The 25,741-nt window shown below is 45.3% G+C and overlaps 1 protein-coding gene across 1 annotated transcript in view; it reads right to left on the bottom strand.

Moving 5' to 3' along the window:
* LOC119445784 (monocarboxylate transporter 9-like) overlaps window positions 1–25,507 on the bottom strand; it is a 36,357-nt gene extending 10,850 nt beyond the window's left edge. Inside the window, exons 1-3 of the mRNA XM_037710061.2 lie at window positions 25,330–25,507; window positions 18,921–19,186; window positions 2,663–2,806 (exon numbers count right to left, since the gene is read on the bottom strand). Of these exons, the coding sequence (XP_037565989.1) occupies window positions 2,663–2,806; window positions 18,921–19,186; window positions 25,330–25,349 (430 nt within the window). The 5' untranslated portion in view covers window positions 25,350–25,507. The remainder of the gene's footprint in view (window positions 1–2,662; window positions 2,807–18,920; window positions 19,187–25,329) is intronic.
* Window positions 25,508–25,741: the final 234 nt, after the last annotated feature.

Genomic DNA, 25,741 nt, shown 5'->3' with positions numbered 1-25,741 from the left:
AACGTTCGGCGGCGCGCGGCGAGGATTTCAACTCCATTGACGTCATACGGAACCTCACGGCGACGGCGACGACGACGGCAGAAATCTGCTTTGGAGTGTCCATATAATTGCTATCGCAATAAAATCACCGCATATCGACGAAGTGAATGATGATGAGTGGGCGAACCACCGGGGGATCACTCGGTTAACCGTGAATCCCCGACGCCGGCAAGCGAACCCAGAGGCGGCAAGAGCGTCGGAAGCGGCGGCAAAACACCGGAAGCGTTCTCTACCTGAGGTTGGTGGCGCCGATGCTCGGTTCAAGGGCGAGCTTCCGAGCCCTCAGTTTCGGGTCCACTTGCCGGCATTGCCGTACTGCTGCAGCTTTGCGAACCCTCAGCTCCGGGTCCACTCGCTGGCGTTGCCACTTTGCTGAAGCTTCCCGCGCCCTATACTCCGGGTCCGCTTGTTGTCTGCGTCGCCGTGCTGCAGCAGCTTTGCGAGCCCTCGACTCCGCGTGCAGTTGAGCTGCCACTCTCGCCTTTTCATCCATAGCGGCGCGCCGTTATCAGAAGCGACCATTATCATCCATGGCTGAAGAGAGAAAGAGAGCGTGCGTCGGGAACGAACGCCCTTGTGCACCGCAGCGCCCCTAGCGGACTCCGTGCAAACCAGAGCTACGGACGAGAGAGAAAGAGAGCGCGCGTCGGGAACGAACGCGCTTGTGCACCGCAGTGCCCCTAGCGGACTCCATGCAAACCAGAGCTACGGACGACGGGCGACGACAAGGGAGGGACAAGGCTCGGCCCTAAGGTGCATCGCCCCTAAATGTAAGTGAACCGAGATGCGCGAGCTCGTCTCATTCATTGGTCCCGCGTGTTCTTATGCGAATCGCAAATGTGCGTCAACACCCGATCGCTGAATTCTATATCTTCCTACAATGCACGAATACAGTACAGTGCCTCTAAGGCAACCTGGCTGAGTACGATGAAATGATTCGCTCAAGTTCGTGCGATTGAAATCGGTGCTTCTTTTTTGACGGCTGAAACATCCGCTGGCCTCGTTCGCTTTTTCTTTTTGGGGTTTTACCTGCCAAAATAAGTTCCGATTAGGAGGCACGCCATAGTGGAGGGCTCCGGATTAATTTTGACCAGTTCTGCCAGAGTGGGCCTGAAGTCGCTGACTTGTCAGTAGCCACTTTCATAGTGGTATAGTTGGAGCGGTCCCTCGCACCAATTTAACCTGTTCGAATGAAAAAGTCTCCTGATGCGAGAGAAACTTGGATTTGGACATATAATAATTTCGCTGAAAAATATCCGCATGTCATTATGATTATTTTTCATGTCGTTTAACGTCTCAAAGCAAAACTCGGGCTATAAGGGACTGTGTAATAGAGGACTGCGGAATAAATTTGACCACCTGGGGTTGTTTGATGGGTGTCTGAATCTTAGCACATGAGCGTTTTTGCATTTGTCCCCCTTCGTATGAAGCTCCGCAGTCAGGAATCAAACCCGCGACCTCGCGGTCTGCTTCGGAAAGCAATATCCACTGAGACACGGCGACACGTATGAGAATGGGAAAATTCCAGTTATCGATGTTCACATTTCCAATTTCAGCTCGTTTACCAGGTGTTACCCAATGCTGGTGCCCAATGTGGTATTCAAGCTGAATCACCCACAGTCGAAGAAGATAAGTGTTGAAAACTTTGACTTTTAAATGCGAAGCATTTCTTGGCGAACATTTGCTACTTTTACAGTATCTATCTATCTTTATATCTATCCGACTACGTCTTCGTGCTCTCATGGTCGTTTCGTTAACATGGTATGTACCAAAATTGGCATACTGTGACAAGAATATATGACGAACATACATGACAGGTTATGACATAAGTGACGCGACATGCGTGTCATGTAGGTCATGACAATGACCCAAGTGAAAAAAGATTAAAACTCAAAACCACTGAAATGGGTTCGGACGTAGGTACTAAGAGAAGGAAACACTAAAGCATGCTGGTAGAAGTCATAGTCATGAGCATCACCCAGCATAAATAACAATGACTCAGTGAGAAATGACTAACTCAAAAACTCCTGGAATGTGTTCGGATGTGGTACTAAGTGAAGGAAAAGCTAAATGTTGATGGTCGAAGTGATAGTCATGAGCATGACTAATGCTTTCGCCTTAAGGTCACTTAGGTGCAGCTGAAGGGACTCCTGAGGACTCATGACATGAATGTCATGACATGCGTGTCATGTAGGTCATGAAAGAGACACCTACGTCTTGGTGCTCTCATGGTCGTTTCGTTAACTTGGTAGGGTCCTCGCACACTGCTTCGCATAACATCGATTCCCATGGGGCGTGGGATCTGCCGGTTGTTTTATTACACAGAATTCATTTCAGTAATTTTTTGTCGCAAGGGCAAAAATTTCGCCCTGCGGTAGAAATTGATGCGAAAGTATTTCATAAAGTCTTCCCCAAACACGCACTTACATGTGCAATTTAGGTGGCGGCCTTCAGGTAAACATTGCAGTTCATTCAAGCCTAAAAACTGTTTGTGACCATAAAGGCCACTAAATATATTGAAGTCGGGAATACTGCCTGCTCTTAGTTAAACACTCTCCGTCATAAAGCATGCACAGTCTCATACGTGTGTTTCTTCCCACCAAGACGAGTGGGGCACCCTTACCATGGAGGGCACCCAGGGCTAGGGTCATCATCGTGATGTTGGGAGCGAAGGCGGCGCCTATCAGCGGTATCCACAGCATCAAGCTTCCGAGCAGTGTGATTTGGGACACCGTGAAGTGCCGCTGAAGCACAACGACGATCAGACCTGCACGAATGAAATATAGCTTCATGGGAATGCTACAGCGTTTGATCATCGAAAAGAAGAAAATCGGACCCCATTGGCAGAGCCCAGAGACGATGCCATAATATCTAAAATGAACAGCATCTCAATTGAGCTATTTTTTGGCAAATACCTTTCTTTGGCTTTTCCGTCCATTTCCATGGTGGTCAGTTGCGGGGTGAGAATTTCACTGCCGGCAGAAAAGCGCTCGATGCAAAGGGTGCGTGCACTCCGCAGTACACAACTCGGCGCCGTACCGAATTACGGGGTGTGTTCATCATTCATCAAAAAACTCTATTTTATATCTGAGGCGCATCTGTTGTCCCACGAGTGCATCTGAACCCCTGGAGGCATGGAGGAAGGAAAGTCTGAGGAGAGGCCGTGACGTCACTCATTGTGAAGCTAAGTGAGGCCGCAAGTCGGCGTTACTCCGCCATCATGTCGGGCCAGATTCTTCTCTCTTGTTTACATATCTCGCGAAACCAGGCCGCCCTGTGCGCTACCAGGCTGCTCAGACGCGCGCGCTCCGCAGCGATCCTAAACCGAAGGATGTAATCGCAATGTGTCATCGCATTACCGTTGCCGAAGTCGTGTTGAAAGAAGTTCATAATGAACTTCGCAAATTGGACCGTGAGGTCGAATCCGCTGCGTTTACCGGCTTTTATGTAAATAAAGACGCTTTATCAGCCCAGCCAAACGAATAGTTTTCATCAACTGCAGGTACCAGTCGCTGCCCACTTCTTGCGTGCTTTTAAAAAGATGACCTTTATCGCACACTTTCTTTTCTCTGGTGGTTCTTCCTGGGGCTCTCAGACGGACTTACGAGCTAGACGTCGGGGGATGCAAAACAATTACACGCACTATCACTGCACTGCAAGAATGCACTGGAGACACGTACTACACACCGACCCATTTGCAATCCATCTGAAGTTTATAAGCACAAACACGCGTACTCACTGTGGCTTCTGGAATCGTCGGGCTTTATTGAACAAATTTCGGGTGGCCGTGCCTCACTACCACAGCGCGCCAGCGAGGAGGCAGAAAACGCCATTTCTGACACCCCGTTTAGGTACACTGTCTGGGGCCTGTGGTGCATTCTTCCCAAGGTAAGTCAATTAAGCTTCACAGAACCAAAGTTTTGTGGTAGCCGGCGCACGGTGCCGAACAGTACGCGCGTAAACCCAGCGACCATCCGTATATATACGGCGAGAAACTAGCAACAGCTGAGCTACATGTGTTTTAATATTGTAACGCAGATTGAAGACAGAGTCTTGCAGAATAGACGATTCTCTGTAATGGCGGGTCAGAAGTAGAGCGTGCAGCTGCCGCATACGACATGCGAGGCTGTGGCTGCCGTACCTCGTGCTGTGGTGTCTCTCTTCGCTCGGAGACTTGGAATGCCGCCTGATTTCCTCCCGGACGACCTCAGCCAGAGCGAGTCACGCTACCGACGCCGGAGCCACCTGAAGCTTTTGAAGCTCTTCTCGAACAACAAGCCTAATCAGCTCCCGCAAGGCGTCGGTATCTTCAAAGAGTATAGCGAGAAGGGCACGCGATAGGGTCGACACGTTGCGGTTGTACTGCCTTGTTCGCTGCTGCAGTGCCATTTCCACTGATATGGCTTCCGCGAGAAACTCTGCAACGGTCTTTCGTGGGTTGCGTATTAGGCCACCAAATAACTCTTGCTTGACACCGGGCATCAAGTTCCTTAGCTTCTTTTCTTCCGGCATGGACGGATCCGCGCGTCGGAAAAGTCCGCACATATATTCGACAAACATTGCGACGCTTTCGTTCGGCCGCTGCACTCTCGCCTGAATTGCAGATTCAGCTCGCTCCTTGCGATCGAGGCTGGCATATGTGCTGATTAGCTGCCGTCGGAATTTGTCCCATGTAGATAGGGCCGCCTCAAGGTTCTCAAACCATATCCGCGCATAGTCCCCGAGGGCAAAGGAAGCGTTTCGTAGCTGGCGCTCCGGAGTCCGGCCGTTGAATTCTGCGACACGCTCAAAGTGATCGAGCCAGTGCTCAACATCCTCGAAGGTGTCCCTATGGAAGGATTTGGGGATTCGCGGCTAGTTAAGGACAACCTCGGTCGGTGCGGTTGAGGAAGAAGACGGAACTGAAGTGCTCATCCTTCTGACTCGGTTGGGTAGAGGCTCGCACTCAGGTGGCAGTCCTTAAAGTCGACGGCATGTCCGTACGTGAACAGGAGTCAGGTCGACCGGACTTCGTACTGGGCTTGTAGACGGGGTTCGATCTGGGAGTGGTAGCATGTACCCCGCACCTCCACCGGAATATGCACAAAAGCGACTTGTTACTGAAGACGAAGTTCTACAGGTAGGGTTATGCATTCTCAAATAACGTTCTACGTGCCGCAAATACATCATCCGCTGTCAAAACGAGAAATACTGCACGACTTAGGAATGGTGGAATAATTTTTACATTCAATTGGACATTAATCATTCATTATTTTAGCCTTTAATCAATTAACGAAAACTTTTGCCAGGCACTTTTAAATAGGTCGAAGCACAGGTATCTATTTTTGTAGGGCCCTATTTTAATGTTTGAGAGGAGGAAAAATGTGACAATCACATGTGTATAAAAGTTCGATAAAGGAATATCTTTGACTTGTTAAAGACAAAATAAAGTTCTCACTAGTGGCTTTTGCAAAGTTATACAATATATGTTATAAAATGGCACTTTGCGCAGAATTGAATATGCTAAATGACACTTGTGAATCCTCGTACCGTACAGTTAAACAAAAAATAAAAAAATGGCAAAAGCGAAAGGTGAAGTCCAACTGAAATATGCACGAAATAGCAATATACGTAGGGAAAAAGAAAATTACTGCTTTAATATTTTAAAACACATGCTCTTTTCTACAGAGCGAAGGAATGTTAATTGGCTGGGATTTTGGTTGAAATCGATACCTTCTTTGATTAGCCGCACAACGATTGCTGCAATCGACATGGACTCGATTCATTACCATGCTAAATACATGCTCTAAACCGGCGCGCATGCTGTGCCACGTCTTTAGTGGAGTGGGAGTGGCACGACGATGATCGACTGGGTTGCTATAGTGCGCCTTGAATTGCGAGGGCATTTGAAGCCTCCGTATTCGTGCGGCGTGGTGGCATGTGCGGTTATGGGGGAAGAGAGGGGAAGCGCTCGGCTCGGCAGCGCTCGAGACTCGCAAAAACAGTCGACAGTTGCTCTACCGCAGCCGCACAATCACTGCGCGGGTGCCGCCATTCCAGTATGATTTCAATATTTTCGCACCACTTCTGTCGAACTATCGAAAACGATCAGTCTAATGGATCTAATAAATTAAAGGTGGACATCGATGAAGATTAATCGTCTTGCGGGATACATTTAATCGATTAATTGAATAATCATTCATCGATATTACCAACCCTAGCAAAACTGTCAATACCTTGCAAGGCGTTCATTGCACATTTTCTGAAACGCAGCGGTTTCGATCTGCGATTGCACGTCACCATGATTCCGCCGAAGAGGGCGAAATTTCCCTGCAGAATTTCCCGCACATATTCCGGCAGAGTTCTGTCCTTCGTCCGTGGCCATTCTCGTGGCGCCGTACATTGCACACAGCGTTGCATGCGCGTTCATTTCACGCGTTTGAGTTCCTCCAGTCCCACCTGGCCACAACAACATCCGGGAGAGCACGGTCTGGATAACAGAGGACAACTAAACACGGAGACTAACGCAAACCTGCCCACAGGACACGTGGGAGCAGTACGGATGAGCGCACACAACCTTAACAAAGCCGCCATTGTTGCCTGAGAACATTGTCGCTACAGCGAAAGAAATACCACGTGACTTCCTCCACCTTTTTCTCCTAGCGCGCGGAGCTGGTAGGGCCTCTTCTCAGTTTTTCCTTCCTCCATGCCTGGAAATTTAGATGCTATGGTGGAGCGTATGTGAAGGACATCTTTTCCCTCCTACTGCAACCTTCCTCCACCTCTGTGGTGGCTGCGGAAAAGGAGGATGGTAGTCGCCTTTTACCTTGGCGCTCGCTCCCTGGAAACACACACATATACTCGTATGTATACATGATGTATGACCGATCGGCTTATATGTAGTGTCACTGTATAAACTACCGCTATGATATTTTGGGTGGCTGCTTTGTTCCGCACAAAATTAAGGAATGGAACAGCAAATGCTACCTAAATATTGTATTTGCAACAAATATACGCCTTCACGCGTATCATTACATTAATAAAGTGAATGAATGTCTAGAGGCGTTCGGCTATTTGCTTCCATTGCTAATGATGGTCATTCATTTCTGCGCCGTGTTTCTTTATCAATACGACGCGCTGTCAATAAGAGGAACAATAATATATAAGAACTGTGCTCATGAAAGAACGTCTGCTTAGCGGCCGCGCGTGGCAGATTTGTGTTTAGTGATTAACTATTCCTGACACACTAATCATACCGTACACATTAACTTAGTGGTGTACGTTAGAAGCATGCATTTACCCACTCCTACCTCCTCACGGGTGGTGATTACCCTGTTTGTGAGAGGTGTGGTGAGACAAGACGCACACAGCACTTCACGTACTCGTAGAGTGTAAAAAAATGGAATGTGATAGAATGAAGCATTTTAAGGAAATATATAAATACTGCGCACCGGTGCACTCATCCCTGTTTCTTGGTATCAAACCTCTTTTTACAACAGGTAGAGTTATCGCGTTCCTGAAAGATATTAGCTTCACCGGCGTAGTATACCGAAAAGAATAGAAGGTTATATGTAAGCCACCCTGCAGGTTCACACTTCGTGTGAGTGTGGATGCTGGGAATCGGTGGCTTGCAATGTCTGCAATTTATTTATTTATTTATTTATTTATTTACTTGGTGCATACTGCCGGCCATTTTTGGAGGCCTTAGGCAGGAGTGGGAACAGGAATATAATCCAATACAAGCTCAGTGTACTAAAGCAAAACAAAATCATATACCAAAAGAAAAGAAAACATCAAAGGACACACACGCGCCAATGCGTACAAGCAAAGCACAAAAAAGTATCAACATTGATTCTAATACGTAAAACAATAACGTGCGCATATTAGGTGCGAAGGCGCCTACGGCGCTCAATTTCTGATCGCTTGTAGGAATAAATCAATGTTTGTCCGTTCAACCACAACAGGAGATAAGGCGTTCGAATCTACAATAGTCCGAGGAAATAAGGAGTGCATGAACGCGTTAGTCCTGCATTGAGGCTGAGATACCTTTTTTGGGTGAAGAGACCGAGTAAAGCGGCTTATGGCAGGCCCTATGAATGCGGATTGACCAATTCTTAACATGTTGTGATACAACGAATAAAAAAGTTTTTACCTGTCATGATAACGCCTCCTTTCAAGTTTTTCTGGTTTAGCTTTTTGTAGGAGGTTAGATGGGGACACTTCCCAGCTATAGCTGTTGAAGATGAACCTAATTGATTTTCTTTGGATGCTTTCTAGTTTTAGTTTGTTAGCTTCTGTCTAGGGATCCCAGGCCTCTGCAGCGTACTCCAGTATGGGCCTAATAAACGTCTTGTACGCCAAAAGCTTTATTTCTGTTGTTGAGTGACCCAGCGTACGCCGAAGCTGTCCCAATTTGCTGAACGCTTTTTTTTTGTAATGAACGTCACATGTTCATTCCAGCGGAAATCAGAGGTTATCATCACTCCCAAATACTTGTAGCTATGCACTATGCTTAAAGGTTGGTTATTGATGTAATGGGTGAATTCAAGTGGTTGCTTTTTAGGGGTTATGGTCATTGCTACCGTTTTTATACTATTTGTGGTCATCTGCCATATGCTACACCAGTTCGCAATTGTGCTTAATGCTTCGTTCAGTAAGACCTGACCATTATGGCTAGAGATTCCCTGGTACATGACGCAGTCATCCGCGAACAGCGGTATTTGGACGCCTACATCCTGAACAATATCATTAATGAACAAAAGAAAGAAAAGAGGGCCAAGAACGGAGCCCTGCGGAACACCAGACGCCACAGAAGCTGAAGAGGAAGCTATACCATCAATGACTACACACTGGCGCCTTGACGAGAGGTATGCAGCAATCTATGCCAGAAGGCGATCGTTTTTAAGAATGGGCTTCAATTTTAGTACTAGCTTAGAATGAGATACCCTGTCGAAGGCTTTCTCGAATTCCAAAAATATTATGTCCACCTGATTACGTCTGTCTAATGCTATAGTAATATCATGTATTGTTACTATTAGTTGGGTTACTGTAGATACTCCTCTACGAAATCCATGGTGCCGGTGATCAAGTAGGTTATTGTTCTCAATAAAGGAGGATATGTGCTTAAATATCATATGTTCAAGCAATTTCACTGAAGTACATAGAATCGATATAGGCCTGTATGAGGAAGGTGATGAATGGTCGTCCGCTTTAGGTATGGGAGTAATTTTAGCAAATCTCCAATCGACCGGAAGTTCCGCACGAGTCAATGATTTGCGAAATAATAGGGTTAGGTATTCCGCGCACCATTCGGCATATTGTACTAGGAACGCGTTCGGTATCTCATCAATACCAGGTGATTTCTTGATGTCTAAATTCAGAAGCATCGCCAGGGCACCATCCTCACTCACAATACATCATCAGTATTTCTTCAGCAGTATTTCTTCGAAAAGCGAGATATTTGGAGTGTTGCCATTATACTGCGTGAACACAGAACAGAAGTATATATTAAGTGTTTTAGCTATTTCAAAATTATCGTCCAGAACTGTATCACCGATGGATAGACGTGGCATTGACTTCTTTTTCGGCGACAAGTATCGCCAGAACTTCCAGGGCATGAAAGAAGAAAGTTCTTCAATTCCACGTTCTGAAAATGGTCTTTCGCTTTTTTGATGCCGTTTCCTAACATGACGCGTAGCTCGGTAATCTTTTCCGCGTTAGCGTTTGTTGGATGGTGCTTATGCTTATTTCTCGCTTTTTTTAAGCTTACGCCCCAAACGAACCAGGTCCTTCGTCAACCAGGGCTTACAGCTGCGCACAGTCTTTCGTTTTTTTTTGGTAAGAACTGCGCAATGCATCGAGAAACGGATTCCTTAAAGAAACACCACATTTGTTCGACGAAGGCATTAGCTGATTCGTACATAGTGGTGAAATCAGAGAGCGAGCCACCAAGCATATCCAGTACATCTACGTCACTAGCACGTGTAAACAACGGGACTATAATTTCTTTTTTTTAAGTTTCAAAGGAGAATGCATTTCTATCGACAATGATACAATGCTGTGATCAGATATGCCATCAAAAATGTTGATACTTGGATTTCTCCGTAATAGCTTACTGGAAACAAGAAAAAGGTCCAATATAGACTCTGCATTCTGTTGAGTGCGTGTGGGTAATTTAACTAATTAAGTTAATTGTGCAAGATGACGATGTCAACAAAACTTTGAGACGCGTCATTAAGAGCTTCTGGAAGATAGTCGGACCAGTTTATCGTTGGTAAGTTGAAATCGCCTGTCAGTAACAAGTTGCAGGGACGAATGGTGTTTGTACACACAAATTCGTTAAGGTTTTCGGCAAAGCTATCGCAGTTCGGTGGAGGATATATTCCAGCAATAATCAGGTGGCAATCTCTCAGCCCCTGCTGAAGCAGGATTCATGGACTGAGGCTGCACGAAAGGAATTAGTTTTCTTCCTCTGAGCACCTAGCCGTAATCATATTCTAACTGAACTTTATTTATGCACCACTCTTTAAGTACGCTACTACACACCGGTGTACTAATTTACTTAACGTTTTCGCACAACCATCATGCATTCACAAAACCCACATGTCTACCATTATCATTTACAGCATTCTCTAGTACAGCTTATGCAGGTATATCTTCCCGAAGTAAATTGGAAAATATTCTTACACTGGGTTGTATTTTTTAGCACTTTAAAGTAGTTATATTCGTCATGGCGCTCTTTGGCTAAACTTGGCCCTTGCACCAGAAAAACCTACAAATCATGAAAAGCATGCATTTAAAGGCGGTTACTGATAGACATATCAACTTGGGAGAATATTCATACACAGTATACAACCATATATGCCTCCAGCTCTGATAAGCTGAATTTCTCTGATTCCAAAATGTGCTATTAATAATTAACGTAAATGATCGTTACCCGCACTTAGTTGTCTATTCATCAATGAGCATCATGATTTACTGACGTCCGCTGCCGCTAATGGGATGCGCTGCAGAAAAAAAAGAATAGAGAACACGTTATCTCCATTGCAATGCCTAAAGATCCCGGGTTCATCCCATTCTAAGTAAATCGTAGAAATTTATATCAATCGCGTCGCTCTTTCCTTTCCATGTGGGCAACTTTTGTAATTATAACAATTGCTTTTTTTTGCGTTTTCTTGCGCATTGACCTTGATCGCGCTATTGAGCCGTATATCCGACAGTGGGCATATAGAAGAAGCCTGTGAATGGCAGGAACATTTATTCAAAAGTGCCGACAGCATCTTTGCGTGCAACCGTTCGTGACGCCATATGAAGTGGAGCCGCACCAACCTTTTCACTGCTTTCACTAAGCTTAGGCGTCGTTTCCTCTTTTAGTTTCATCGCCTCAAGGTTCATATTTGTCATATGTCTGTTATACAGAGGCATGTTTGACTTAATGGCATTTTGGAAACTGCTTCTTAGCTCCTATAAGGTGATGTCGTGTCAAGTCATTATACGCTATAGCCATTGAAAACGGTACAATCCGTGGAGAAGCCGGCGATTCCATAGCTGTAAACGTCTCTGCTTTATACCTAATATAAATCAATCGAACCGCTGTCACGAACACCTGAAAATTTTTGCGGCATCGGAGGAGCAATGTTAGGTGGCAGCCCTCACTAAGCGCTGTCCCAAATTAGCGTTTGTTAGGTTGTATGATTTGACGGGAGCGAGCGGTTTTTTGCCTGATATGGGCAATAACATATAGGCGAGAAAGGAACAGAAAATGTAGAAAAGGAAGTGGATGGAGAGAAGGGGAAATCAATGGGTGAAAAAAAAAGAACTAGAAAATGGTATTCGTGCAGGGGTTGCGTCACTGCGGCAGAAGTGCCATGCACGCAGCTGGCGAACACGATCGTCGCGTGACAGCGCGGAGGCTTGTGGCTTACGAAATAGGGCGGAATATTTTTGTGTGCTGCGGCAGGAAGGCTTAGTTTTCGTAGAGATAACGAGGTTCCGACAGAAAACGGTTCTACGTACGCATCCAAATTGTGGCACAACGAATTGTAGACGCGCACGAGGAGGCGAGTTGAGAAGCGAGACAAGGCTGTCGCATATCAGAGCGCCAGGTGGCTTTGGCGGAAAACGACATTGTGCAGACTTGAGCACACAGCACTTCCTCCGGCGAAGATGCTGGAGCAGTACCGACCACAAACGCTAAAGTCCGATTATAGGTCGTAGCGTTCGCAGCACGTTTATGTTTGCCATACTGACCGCACTTGGCGTTGTCAACAGGACTACTTACTCAAACGCTGCTGGCCCGTCAAGTTGGCAACTCCGTACCTTACGTATATCCGGACCGGTCAATGAAAATTCCACGTCGCCAACGGAAGCGTGCACAGTGAGGGAGGCCGCACAAATCATAATTTAGGCGTCGACACGCCGCATACCCTTGAAATGGAACGGAATCAGAAACACATCCACATCGTGGAAAATCCGCGGCTTTCAAAAGCACAGGCCAGTCTCTCTCGTCTATCCGTCATGGCTGCGTTCACACTTGCAGGCAATGAAGCTTCAAAAGTTGCAAGAAATCTACTCGCTGCACGGCTTAAGGTGGCGCAAAAGCACTAGACGAGCGCGATCGACGTCGGAACGTCTTTTCACCTTGAAGAACCCGGATAATCGTTCTAGTTTCCTTGAAGCTGCATATACATTCCGACATCCGTCCGTAAATTGGGGGGATGTCGCCCAAAGTGTCTGCGGTGATGCAAACTTATGCACTCAAAAACTACCCCGTGTGGTTAAACTGGCTAAAAAGGTCGAAACTGCTCCCTCTTCCTCTTCAGTAGTCATCGTTGAAATTAGGTTCTGTAGAAAAGCAGAGATGAGAGGCGAAGTGGTGCCAAGGAGGTTAGAGAGAACTTGCTTTAGCGCCGCGCAATAGATGCCATTGCTGACAGGTGAATCAGCGAATGAACGCATTGCTTTAAATTATGTAGTGATGGCTGCCACCACCAGGACAAATGCATGCGCACTAGATGCAGGTGGCGAAAATGGAGGAAACAGTGGCAAAATATATGGTAAAAACCTTGCAAATTTTCAGCAAAAAAATTTCCGCCCCCTTTGGCTGTTGCACAGTTTTACCACTACCCAAGTGTGAACGTAGCCTACGCCAGGACGCAGGAGGTCTCCTGAAGTGGAAACGAAAATCTGCACGAACGCAAATGTAGCCGCCGTAACAACAATTACGTTCGCATTTGTATCGACTGTTGACCTATTTGGGCTGTGTGCCACATGTCTGAATAAGATATTTTCGCTCTCAGTTTTTCCACGATAATTTTTAGCGAAAATCTGCGAAACGCGCACATAATCTGGACACGGTCTTAGTCGCTGTTTGCACTGTTTTCATCCTGCTGTCTTTCTTGTCAACGCGTCATGTTGAACGATACTGTTCGCTGTAGAAATTACGCTTAAAAATAGGGTTACAATAATGAACAAGACTCCGACATAGTGCGACTGATGACATTGTTTGCTCAAGGATCGGATAGAGTGCCTCTATGCACGTGAAAAAAAAGTCGCAACACCTATTTTATCGCCAAGTGAAAGACATGAGAAACCCGAGGCATCAGCTGTTATTCTGACACCTGGTAGTATCTGTTAGGAAAGAGGAGTGTTAACTTGGATTGTTTGGGCTTTTAGCGGAGCCATTGACGAAGGGAACTTTGCGGGCTAGTCGGGCACACGAGCACACGGTACGTAGTTCATTTCTATAGCGTACGTTTTTGCACCGACTGAACCTTTTCCCGCATATCCTGTGTTGTATAACTGTGTACTGTATAGAGAATAGTTCGTGATGAGACCTCACTGACAAAGTTTCCGGCTAGTATCTTGATTTAAATGCAACGGTAATGCAAAGGTACTGGCTCTGCGTGGTGAAACTCTGGCGTAAAGAAATAAATCATAAGCGACGGAGTAGGAACGATTCTGCCGTTCATCATAATTAGCAGCAGCCTATATTTATGTCCACTGCAGGACGTAGGCCTCTCCCTGCGATCTCCAATTACCCCTGTCTTGCGCTAGCTGATTCCAACTTGCGCCTGCAAATTTCCAAACTTCTTCACCCCACCTAGTTTTCTGCCGTTCATATTGTGACGAGCTCTTGTGATAAACCACGGAAGCCGCGCAGATAACCGGGTGGAAGAAGAGAACGACGTTAGCCAAGCTGCCTCGGGACCGCTATCGAAACGCGCTCATCAACCAGATTCATCTGGTTCTCCATTAAACACCTCTTGTGTAACGTTTGGTGGAGGTGCTTGGTATGTTGCTCTGTGGCCATGATTGAGCGTGACGGCGAAAATCCGGCGAGGCGACGGCTTCTGCGTAGTTCATGGGCTGATGGCTCCGTTGTAGGTAGTGGGAGGTACCCAGCACAGTTCCACCAAATGTTACACAGGAGGTGTTTATTGCGGAACCAGATCGAAACGCGCTCATCAACCAGATGTATCTGGTTGATGAGCGCGTTTCGATAGCGGTCCCGAGGCAGCTTGACTAACGCCGGTCTCCTCTTCCACCTGGTTATCTGCGCGGCATCCGTGGTTCATCGCAAGAGCTCGTGCCAATATTAGGCTGTAATTAAAGAGGAGAAACGTAAACGGTTTACACCGAGTCATTCTTATGTAGCAGCAAAGCGGTATCTGAACTCGCATTGTCATTGGCTGCAACGCCCGGTCAAGAGTGCGCCTCGACGGAGGTCCCATTGGTTGCTACGTCACGTCACGAGCTGCGCCTTGACGGAGCAGAACGGGCGAAAGTGAACACCTGCTGTGGCGATAGCACGACAGGTGTTGCGTGAGGGGACAGGGCATCGCTGCGTCGGTGGTATGCGGCGTTGGCACCGCAGGCTGCTGCTGCTTGGTGGCTCGGGCAGCACGTACCGCTACGGCATATTTACTCGCAGCGCAAAAGTCGAAGGATGGCTCAGCGCCGTCCAATTGGATTTCGCATTCACAAATCAGAAGAAGCGCTTAGGTGTCCTTGGATTTTTAATGCCCTCCATAATTCTCAGTAGGGGTCCGTGTATCTGGTACAATTTACAGAAATTTACAGAAATCACCACGGAAGTGTTTAAGAAACATAGAGACGCTCTCTCTTGAGGTGTTGATATTTAATTTTATCAGGCGCCCTTCGATATGAGTTCAGTGGGTGGTAAGTTATCAAGTTTCGGAAAAAGGTAATAGCCTCTGGCAGTTTTGTTGATTGGTTTAAGAAATTTGAAATCTGACGGTGTTATCAACTCATCTGCTAAAAAGTGCTTTGAGCCTGTTGGTAATTTTCAGTTTGTATAGTAATGTCGAATCGATGTCGAGCTTGCACTAGTGCTCAGCGTTCTTTAACTGTCTGTAAGCACCATTCCTGTGCTTATCTACTGGCCGAATAGCTATGCATCCACCTGCATTGGCTTCCTTAATGGCAATATTGATACCGAAACTGAGATTTGAACTTTTGCGACTCTCTGAGGCAGTTATGTTTTAGGTTGCTTAGCTGTCTTAGAATGTCTTATAATTTCTCTAAGTGACAGTTACGAGATATATTCTAGGTTCTGAGCCTCGTTGTGGTTTAGGAGTCCAAGTGGAATGTGCTCTAAGTGTTGTCGTGCCGGTGTCTGGTGCGTTGTTGTCGGCGCAAGAAATACCTAGTACTCATTGGTCAGGAAAATTCTATATGGCCCTTGTGAAGCTCGAATTCATTTGTAGCGTTGTTTGTAGGACATATATTTAGACTCTTGCTAAGCACGCCTATTTCATCCCAAAGAGTCAGTTTGAGGTGTGGACGCACGCCCTACACCTGTCGGCCATTCTTACGCACCTATTTGTATTAGCAACTATGTGAACTTTGGTTGTTCTTTCTTATATAACTGAGTTTGCACCTATGTATTCCTTTATTGATATGAGTTATCTTTACAGGCCACTGCTTCAGTGTTGTATTTCCCATTTCTCTTGCTTTGTACATTTTCAACAGTTTTTACATGTCTACGCTAGAAAATATTTTGTGTTTTTGCACTAATAAGCTAGTGGCATGATTTATATTTATCGTTCTTCAACTTTCACCCCCAATGTAATGCACTCGGGCTATTCCTATAAATGAATATATGAATAACGAAGGAAAGCTTTAGCGTAAAAATAGTTGTATGTTTAGGAATCCATGTCTAAAGTAAAAGCCTGGCGCCTGCGACATCTTTAGAAAAGCATCAGGTGATTTTTGCTTACCTGAGCCTTTTTTTATCGAATAATGAATATTGATCTGTAATCTGTCACAATGACCTGTCTCAGGGCTCAGTTAAGACTACCGCGAGCTTTTAACGATTTCTGACGCGTGTCTCCTCACATTCCTCTTTTTACATACATTTTTTTAGATCCGTCTTGCATGACTAATTTAAAAATTTCAAAAATACTTCTAAATGCAACGCGCGGCGTGAATTCTAATGCAGGGGTGCTTTGATAAGCTTCCGTTCTTGTGAATAAGTGCAAATGTTGGCAATATAAGACACGCCTTTGTTCCGGAACACCAGGAACAGGTCGCAGACTTCATAGTGCTTTTGTTTTAGGGAAACGAAGAGTTGCACCTAAACGTCAGTGGGAGTAGTCATGGCGAATAGCTTGGAGCTGCTTCATTCTTGCGCTGGTGGACTGTTTGTAAATGGCCCTATTGCAGCATTACTTGAATAATTTCAGTGTTGGGAAAATCACAGACGCATACTGCTGACTGTAGGGAGCCGTATCATGGCGTTATCGCCATGATACTTTGAATAGAAGCGTTTTGTTTGCTGCAGTCCCAAAACAACACACAGGTTGATGTTGGTGCTATTTCGATCAGTTGCCAAGCGCGAATTGTTAAAAGAGGGATCGCAATGGTGTACTGAACGTCTGGGTTTATTGAGACAAGCAGAAAAGTATATGGTATTCTTCCTTATTATGCCTTAATATTATTGTTGGTACCGGTTCAATAAATAAAACGCTACCCTTCATACGCTCCTTTGTGATTAGGCTGTTATACAGCCGACTTGGTAGTAAACCATGACTAGAATACGACACGAACCGTTGTATGTGTAAATTTACGGAACGAGACTGACGAGACTCCACGAATTTGGTTCTTCCAGAAAAAAACGATTTACTTTTACACAGCTATTTTGATGACATTGCTTCATCAGCGATATTTTGCTGATGTTACAGCTCCAGTACTGCATTGTCGCATGGCATCCAGTGCGCGTGCGCCGTTCTCAGAACTGCACTGTGACAACAACACATAACACCGGCATGGCTTAGTTTTGACAGCCTTCATTTTTTGCCGTGTCATTAACCATAACACTGGCTTAGCAAGAGGCAATGAAGTGGGAGGAAGCGGTAAAATAAAGCCAGGTTAATGTTAAACTGCGTTTTCAAGGCCTGTCAATGCCACACTTGTTTTGACTACGATCCAAGTGCAAAGTAGAGGAACGCACTCATAAGGCTTTAGAGAGGAGACGGTGATTTTATATTCTTTTTACGCATCGCAGAGACCACCTGTTAATAAAGCACAGGCGAAAAGCAGTACATTCTCTTATATGGCAAGCACTGAAGCGATCTGAAGCAGCTTTGTCAGAGTTCAAATAAAAATTTCAGCCATAAATAATGTTGGAAGTAGAGGTCTGATTCGGAACTCGTTGTATGAAAACTTACAATACATAAATTAAGCATATCACTGTAACGTTTGCTCCGCAATAAGACGGACATTGCAATTTGCTAAACGGCATCGGTTAGATGCCTTACCGACGATCGGACGTGCACCTGTGGTACTTTGTCTTGTCGAACGCGTCACAACGGTGGCTGGCCAGTGTCGCCCCCTAAGCATTGGTATCTCACACCGTGGCCAGGTTGTAGCATTTGTAACGCTGGTTACTACGCAAGAGGCTAATATATATGGCGAAGAAGTGTTCAGGCGAAAATGATATACACGAAAAACGAATTTCGCATAAAAGTTAGCGCGTTGTTTTTGTTCGTTTGAACTTTCTCTCCGTTGTTGTTTGACAGACTTGACAGAATGGCCTACCTGTATTTAATCCGCAAACACTCGTTTAAGTATGTCAATATCCTTCTTTATGAAAAATGTGAGGTCACAGAAACGCCGACTTCAAGGAGCGCGATTATTTTAATGTTTTCTTTGAAATGCGACAAATTTATTCACATCGGTTAAGCGGTGCGCTAATAAGAGGATTGCTCTGGTTCATGGTGCACTCGAATAAAGAATGTAAGTTCCGTACCTCCCTCATAAACATTTAGTCGTACTTGGGTTAAGTTTTAAGCCAACTGAACCCATCGAAACACAAATGCTTCCCGCAGATAACTTACCGAAAATTGGCCGAGAGCACTAGAACGCCAACTAGGAGACACTTGGTGCGATTCCGAGTGTGTTCTAACAAATGGATAACCCTAGGAGCACCAGAATGCTTCCTAGAGCTTCTAAGAGCCTGAGTATAGGCGCATCACCTAGGCACCGAGCGTCATGTTGGACCGTGTCTCTTGTTTTACTGTGACTGCACCCGTGGTATTCAGCCAACTACGTCCTTTCATCCTGCGCAAGAGTTTCATGTTAAGCTATAGTTATGTCATAATCCAAAGAATACAATAATGGTTACTTGAATACTTTGAATTCATTAACTGCAAATTAACAGCACCCTTGTCAAAACGTTGTGTTCCGGCTGAACGTTCCCCTGTTGTCTTGTGCTGATTTCTTGGTAAGTAGTCATACTAACGAAACTGTCATGCGAGTTAAAAAAGAAAGAGCACTGGGGACAGCCTCTGTGCCTGTTTCCAATTTTTGTCCTGTTTGCTTGCGCGGTTCTCTTTTTCAATTGTGTTCTTTCTTAAATCTGTGCCACTACGTTTCCTTACTTCCAGAGTACGTCATGATGGTGAAAACGCTCTCTGGCCACGAGGCGTTCGAGTGGCCCACGGCGAACGTGTCCATAATGGCGACGAAGAAGAAGCCAGAGTTTATCTGCGTGGCCAGGTTGAAGAACGAAGCTACAGCCGCGGCCACGGCGATGCCCCAGTTCCGGTCCATGTTCTCCCGTCCTCCATATTCGGATTTGCGCCTGGCAGTTGCGGGTTTTCCTGTCAGGTTCGGGTACGACACCGTGAAGACGCTGTACGACCGACTGCAATTAAATGCGATGGAGAAAACGTTCAATTATGAACACTGATATTGCGATGCGTTTTGCGGGTGCAATGTTGGTATACTTGAAACTTCGACTTGCACCCCTACCTAAGAATGCGTATGTTTACTTCTTATTTCTGTAGAAGACACAACTGCACAAGACGGTGAATACCTCAAGCGATAAAAAGTGGCCGGCGTTTTGACAAGGCATCTAGACTCCGTCAGCTTATATTCGTTGTTGCCCGAATGAAGACCAATATCATTGTCGAAACGTTCGCTCTAGAGACGTTGTTCGACCGCAGTTCATCACTAATTTTGAATGCTTCTTGTACTACTTGCACAGACAGCATGGTAAAATTATACAAAGCGCACGTCATTAAAACGAGAAAAAAAACGGTATCTAAGATTGGTTCAGCAGCATGCTCTTCCTGGTTCCTTTGGTGATTTGAGGAACAGCAAAGTATGGAATCATCCACGCATTTGTTGTACATTATTTGTCTACGAAAAATAAGAAGTTGGCAGATAATTCAGCCTCCAGGTAAAGTCTATTAAAAACAATGCTTCCCGCGAGAGTTGGAAGTGAGTTATGGGTGGAGTCAAACTGGCGCACGGCACTGTGTCATGTCACCCCTTGCGTGAGTGGAGTAGAAGGAGCGTTGCACTGTGATTTAATATATATATATATATATATATATATATATATATACTGCAGCACTATAGTCGTCGGAATGAGCACACATAGGTGGACTGCATTATGATGAGGATGGGCTGAAATTTACAATGCACTGTTTTCGGGATCGGCCCGCATTTTGATGTACGATGACGTAATAATTTTTAAAAATTATTTGTGGAGTTTTATTTGTGCAGAAAGTACAAGAATCCGATAATGACATACGCCGTTGTGGGGAAAGGCATCCGTTGCGTAATGGCTACAGTATCGGGATTGTGTGCTAGCGATCCTCTGTCCGAATCCGACCGTCGGTCAGTTCTTTTATTTGGAAAACCTGGCAGTTTCGCGCGGAACCACTGACGACGGCAGCAAGAACAACTGACAGCGATAGCAAGGTTTCGTTGTGCTGGGACTCCTCCGTCGTAGTGCAAAATAAACGCAGGTGCGAGATCTCGGTGCGACGCAGCACTTAAGGCGACACCTGGTGGATAGTAACAGCGCCCTGCCTGCTACGAAACATCTGGCTACGCTGGCGCGATGAATAGCGTCACGAGTGGTATTGCACAAAGTAAAGACCTACGGGAAATCGCCGGCGTTCGGAAAACGCAGCAGTCGTCTGCATGCGCTGGCGTACATACTGGGAATTTTTAAGGCTGTTCTATTCTGCCCTCCGAGGCACGCTTGGGCATGCCTGTGTTGCGCAATGGTTAGAATAGATGGTGAACGTTCGGTGTACGCGTATCTCCGTTCATCCCGCGGCGTCATCACATCCAAATGTGCGAAACATAAAGAATGAAAATGAATGATAACGTGTGCTACAAAATGGAATCAGCAGCAGCAGAGAAACGTGTCAGAAGGTAACGGGAAACCGGCAAATATATTAATCCGATCTGGCTGTTACCCGTTGGGCGTCGTGATGGGAGTGATAACATAGTCATTGCAAAAACTAAATTAACTAGACACGGCATTAAATGTCGTCAAGCTGATTCGTCGATTTTGATAGACGAAAGGCTACGTCTCTGAAGACAGAGAACAGCGACGATGGCCAAGCCAGATGTGATCTATAATGTGCTCTGCAGAATGATAATGGTGAAAATGTTAATGGTAATGTGTGAAAGATACGGAATGAAAATGAATGAAAATATGTGATACGGAATGGAACCAGCGCGATGACATATGCATTTGGAATTCAGTGGTATTCCAAGAGGGCTCGGCAAGGTGACTGGGATTTTACTAATTCCCACATATATCTCGGGCAAGATAATCTTCAAAATTTTAACCATTACACAAGTATATCCCAGGTTTTCATCCCACTTTTGTTAGCACTGAACGCTTTTTATATATAGGAATATATATTGAAATCTCTGTAGTTTCTTCGAAAAAAAGCTGGGCCCGAATTCATAAAAACGTTTTACGCTATAATTTTCATAAGAAAGAATTTTAGCCAATCCAGATGCAAGACATATCATTAGCGAAGCCGATCAGCCAATGGCAAAGCGAACTTATGAAAGAAAAGCTTTGTGAATCTGGCCCCTGAATTTCTCACAGTGAAAAAAAAAATGTTTTCTCATTTCTTTCATTTTCAATTTAAGCGGAGTTTTCCTCAATGAAATACATGCTCATTGAACAAGGGAATATTCGAAAATCCAAAACATATAGTGTAGGCATTTATATACAAATATTTTGTGGAAATACAGTATAAAAGCGCAATTTGTTCGTACCGAACGCGCTGTAGACATAGCAGGTTTCGTTTTGCTCATACTTAATGGCTATTTGTCATCGAGCCAGCAAAATGAGCCAGTTTCGCGTCTGCTTTGTCGATATCGCGGATTCCCGGCTCTGTAAATCATTTGGCTGTCGGCTGGATAACGTCGAACTACGTGAGTCCTACAGGTGCGGACCATGCTGTTACAAAGCTCTGCGAATGAACGCGCTTCGTGTCCGCGTTCAAATTGAACCGGTGTCACAATAACTTGACAGCACCTTGCGTGTACCTCACGCCCTAGGTGCGGCACGTTATTTTGGACCAAACTTATTTCCTCCACTCTAAGTGCAGAACGATGTCGACACTTAAAAATGGCTTTGCTTTCTTGCTTTGTGCTCTTGCTTGCGACTGTATGATTTATTTTTTGACAGGACTAAATGAGGAGCTGACGGCAGGAGGAGTTAGTACCGGTTGAAACAGAAATACAAAACCAGTGACAGGATTGCAAATGCAAGAGAAATACCATCAAAAAGTGATATAAACACAACAAGCAGTCAACGCCGAATGTGCCGCATTAAAGGACGAGACATGGTAATATGCCATTTAAACCAAAAGCATATTACATTACAAACACTCAGAATGCCACAATAGAGAAGAACTGACGTGCACCAGCGATTTTAAAAATAAAACAAAGTAGAACATAGCAATGACATTCTCACCGTAAAAAGTACTCCATTCGTTTTCTATACTAATACACGCCGATAGCATAAATGTCGTCCAATAACAATCTTAGTGCAACAAGTGCGGATTTATTACCTGTATAGATGCCGAGGAGAAGGCCTGTGTCTGTATTTTTCATACCCTGTAAATGACCGACAGCAAGGACCGCACGAGTAACGTTGACTAAGTGGCTATGACTTTTTGCCCCTGGGCATGAGGTCGGGGGTTCCATTGACTGCCGCAGCTACTGCATTCCATTGGAGGCTGACGCATGAACGCCCGCGTATAATTCCTTGTGGCCAAGGGAAAAACCCCACATGATGAAATATATTCCGGGCTCCGTCATAAAGCCGTGTGGGTTTGGCGCATTAAACGGCATAATAAAAGTGCTCATAGACTTTGGTAGAGCAACTGACGTGTAGTGCAAGACGCAGATACCGGCGATGCTCAATTGAGACTTCATGCGCGTGCTCAAATTTCCACGCTTCAAGAAACAATAGAGTGCTGGCAACTAACTCAGGGACGGTGAAATACTCATCGCCTTCTGACTTGATCTGCGAGAGTAGTTGCACCCATCAAAGAAGCACGCATACGCCCAGTGTGCCCGATCAGACTAAACGTACCTTGCTTTTAGAAGGCTTAAACTACTGAGTTACGATTTTAATTTAGAGTAGTGACTTTAGAGTAGTGATTTAGAGTAGGAACATGTGGTGACTGCTGCGAAGAGTGTTACTAGCACTTTCTTTATTTTCTTAATGCACAGCGGCTGCGGTCATTGTCTTGCGTTCTCCACTTGAATCCTCTGATCTTGGTAAGTAGTTTCGGCCCGTAATTAGACGATAACTGTCGGCCCGTAATTAGACGATGATTATACCGTGAGATAACAGCAAAAAAAAAAAAAAAAACGCGCGCGCGACGCGTTACGTGAAAAGACGTGCAGGGAAAAGTTGCGTGTGCGGCATTCACCCTAACCCCCCCCCCCCCCCCCTCGTCAAACTCGGCGAGCGGCTGCATTCACAAAGAACCATCGCTTCCAGGTGCTAAGTTCTTTATCTTTTATTTTTCGTTGGATATCAAATGTGTTACGATCTCGTGTAATCGAAACAGCAACGGGATCTGTGACGTTGTTCCCGTTGGAAGCCAGTGTGGTCATCGAACAAGTTTCAGCATTGGCAGTGGCCATTTCTATTAGGTAAAGATGCTGTAACCAACCACGTACAGACGCATAGTCGCACCAGCTGCTCAACATGTTCACCATATAAACTAAAAAAGAGACTAGCAGGCATACAGCAAAAACAGGATGTTAGGCGCACATCGTCAGAAAAAGGTCGCTGCCATAATATCACGAAGGATTAATACGTGCTTGTCAACCGTGACACCTTAGCTTGAGAATATTCTAGGCACTAAATGGTGACGTCGCATCCCGCAGACGTATGACATGCTCGAGAATCATGCGTACATCGTTAGTTTTGGGATCAGCCGTCGCAGTTCAGAAATTCGAATTTAGAGTTCACAGAAACTCTGCGCGCGTTTTCCCCAGAAGTGTGTGTGGTTTCATAATACAGGATCGGTAATTATGCGTTTACATAAGAAAGCTGGAAGAGTTCGTAGAGTTGTATGGTCAAGGCCAAGCCGAAAAAAAATGACACGCACAACGCAAAGAAAGACAGCACATGCGCTGAACTCAGGACCAATAGTTTACTTGTACGCACGCACGCACTCACGCACACACACATACACACACACACGCTAAAACAAAAAGAAAATCCAACTCTGTCAGTTATTGATAGCCAATATATATATAGCCTATATAAATAACGTTAATAAAGGATACAATCAATAGAGCCGTGCCATGCAGGTCTGTTATAAAACTTGCCTAAGCAGAACAGTCATATAGGCGGCACCATTCTCCGGAATCGCCACAGCGAGACCACGACATCTTCTCATTGAGTGAGCTTGAGTGACTATGTGTCGCCCATTTCAGAAGGAGTTGTACTTTGGCAAGTATTTTTTCAATTAATGAACATGAGTCATTGCGCCTTAGCCACGCGTTCTGCTGAGTCCACGAGTCAATGCATACAAGTGAATCTCGGTGAATCCGGCCAGGCCTACGACTCTCTGAATAGTCAGCGGCAGGTTATTTGTGAAATTTAGAATACGAGAGTTAACAGACAACGGTCTGCAAAGCTGTTTTTCATCCGTCAGAATAAAGCAAGTTTCGCCGGAACGAAATTGCATTTGCGAAATTGCGAAATTGATTATTTCCACTTTGAATCAGGTCTGCTTACTTATGACGAACTGTGAGCGCAGGAGTACATTTAAAATCACCGGATGACGCGTGATATAAAGCACCATGGCCTTCCCGGTTTAGAGTAGCAGTATCGATTAGCAATATTGAGAGCGACTGGTTTACGAGTGCGCCGTGTGAACAGGCTCTAAATGGAGCCGCAGAAATTTAGTGCTGGCACTTCTGTTGAAATTGATTATATGGGGCACTTAGGGAGAACCATGAAAAAACGCTCCTGCACTTTTTTTTTGCTATTACCCACCGACGCAAGCAAACGGCAACATTCGTGCATTCATTCTAAAGGCTTGAACCACTTGTTTATAGAGGAGGGAATAATAGCAAAATTACATATTTTATACCCTGAAGCTATGGTAATCATGATCGCTGATTGGATGCTTGTGCGAAACTAGAGATTTTGTTTTCCCAACTTGGTGTTTAGGGACGTAATAAGAGAGCATACAATTGTCCCAGTTCTCAAATTTCGCAATTATGCAATTAAAGCAGAAAGCATGACCCAAGGCCTCCCACAGAAGCTCCAAAAATGTTTTAGGTGTCACTGAAAGCTTCGTAGATATTTCGCCTGCAGATGATCCATGAGGCCACATTGCTTTAAACATTCCATCAGTTTTCTTTTTCTTTGGCATGCTAATATGTGTATATTCGAGTCTTCCAAACCAAGCGTAATTTCACGCACACTGGCTTACGTTTTACACAGAACACTTAAACGGACGAACAAAATAATTCCAAAACTAATTTACTCACAATTTGCCGTTGGTTTCCATTAGCAACGGTCGCTCCTGCCTTCGAAACAAACCGCTAGCGCCGGATGAGAGGGATAACCCAGGTTTTGCAAGATCCAAGAGCCTCCACGGGCTTGTCGCAGGTGCATCTGGTTACCTGTGCGTCACTCAGAGCGGCGTCGCAGCATGCTGTGTGGGGCGCATCGTACGCGTTCCGACGGCTGCGGCGATGGAACTGCAGCTCTGCGCGTTTTGTTGCCTCTTCTATTTTTTTTCTTTCTGACGGCATTCTGTACCTCAATCATCTCCCTTTTGCAGTCGAGTCACTGATGAACAGCCCACTGCTCGTCCCGACAAATGTTCCCACTCGAAAACAAACGCGACCCTGGCTGGCTATAACCCCAGGATAGCTGTATGCACGTTTGCAATGAGAT

Source organism: Dermacentor silvarum, chromosome 3, assembly GCF_013339745.2.
Source record: "Dermacentor silvarum isolate Dsil-2018 chromosome 3, BIME_Dsil_1.4, whole genome shotgun sequence".
NCBI lineage: Eukaryota > Metazoa > Arthropoda > Arachnida > Ixodida > Ixodidae > Dermacentor > Dermacentor silvarum.
The sequence above is the reverse complement of the archived record's forward strand: the minus strand, read 5'-3'. Positions and strand labels throughout refer to the sequence as shown.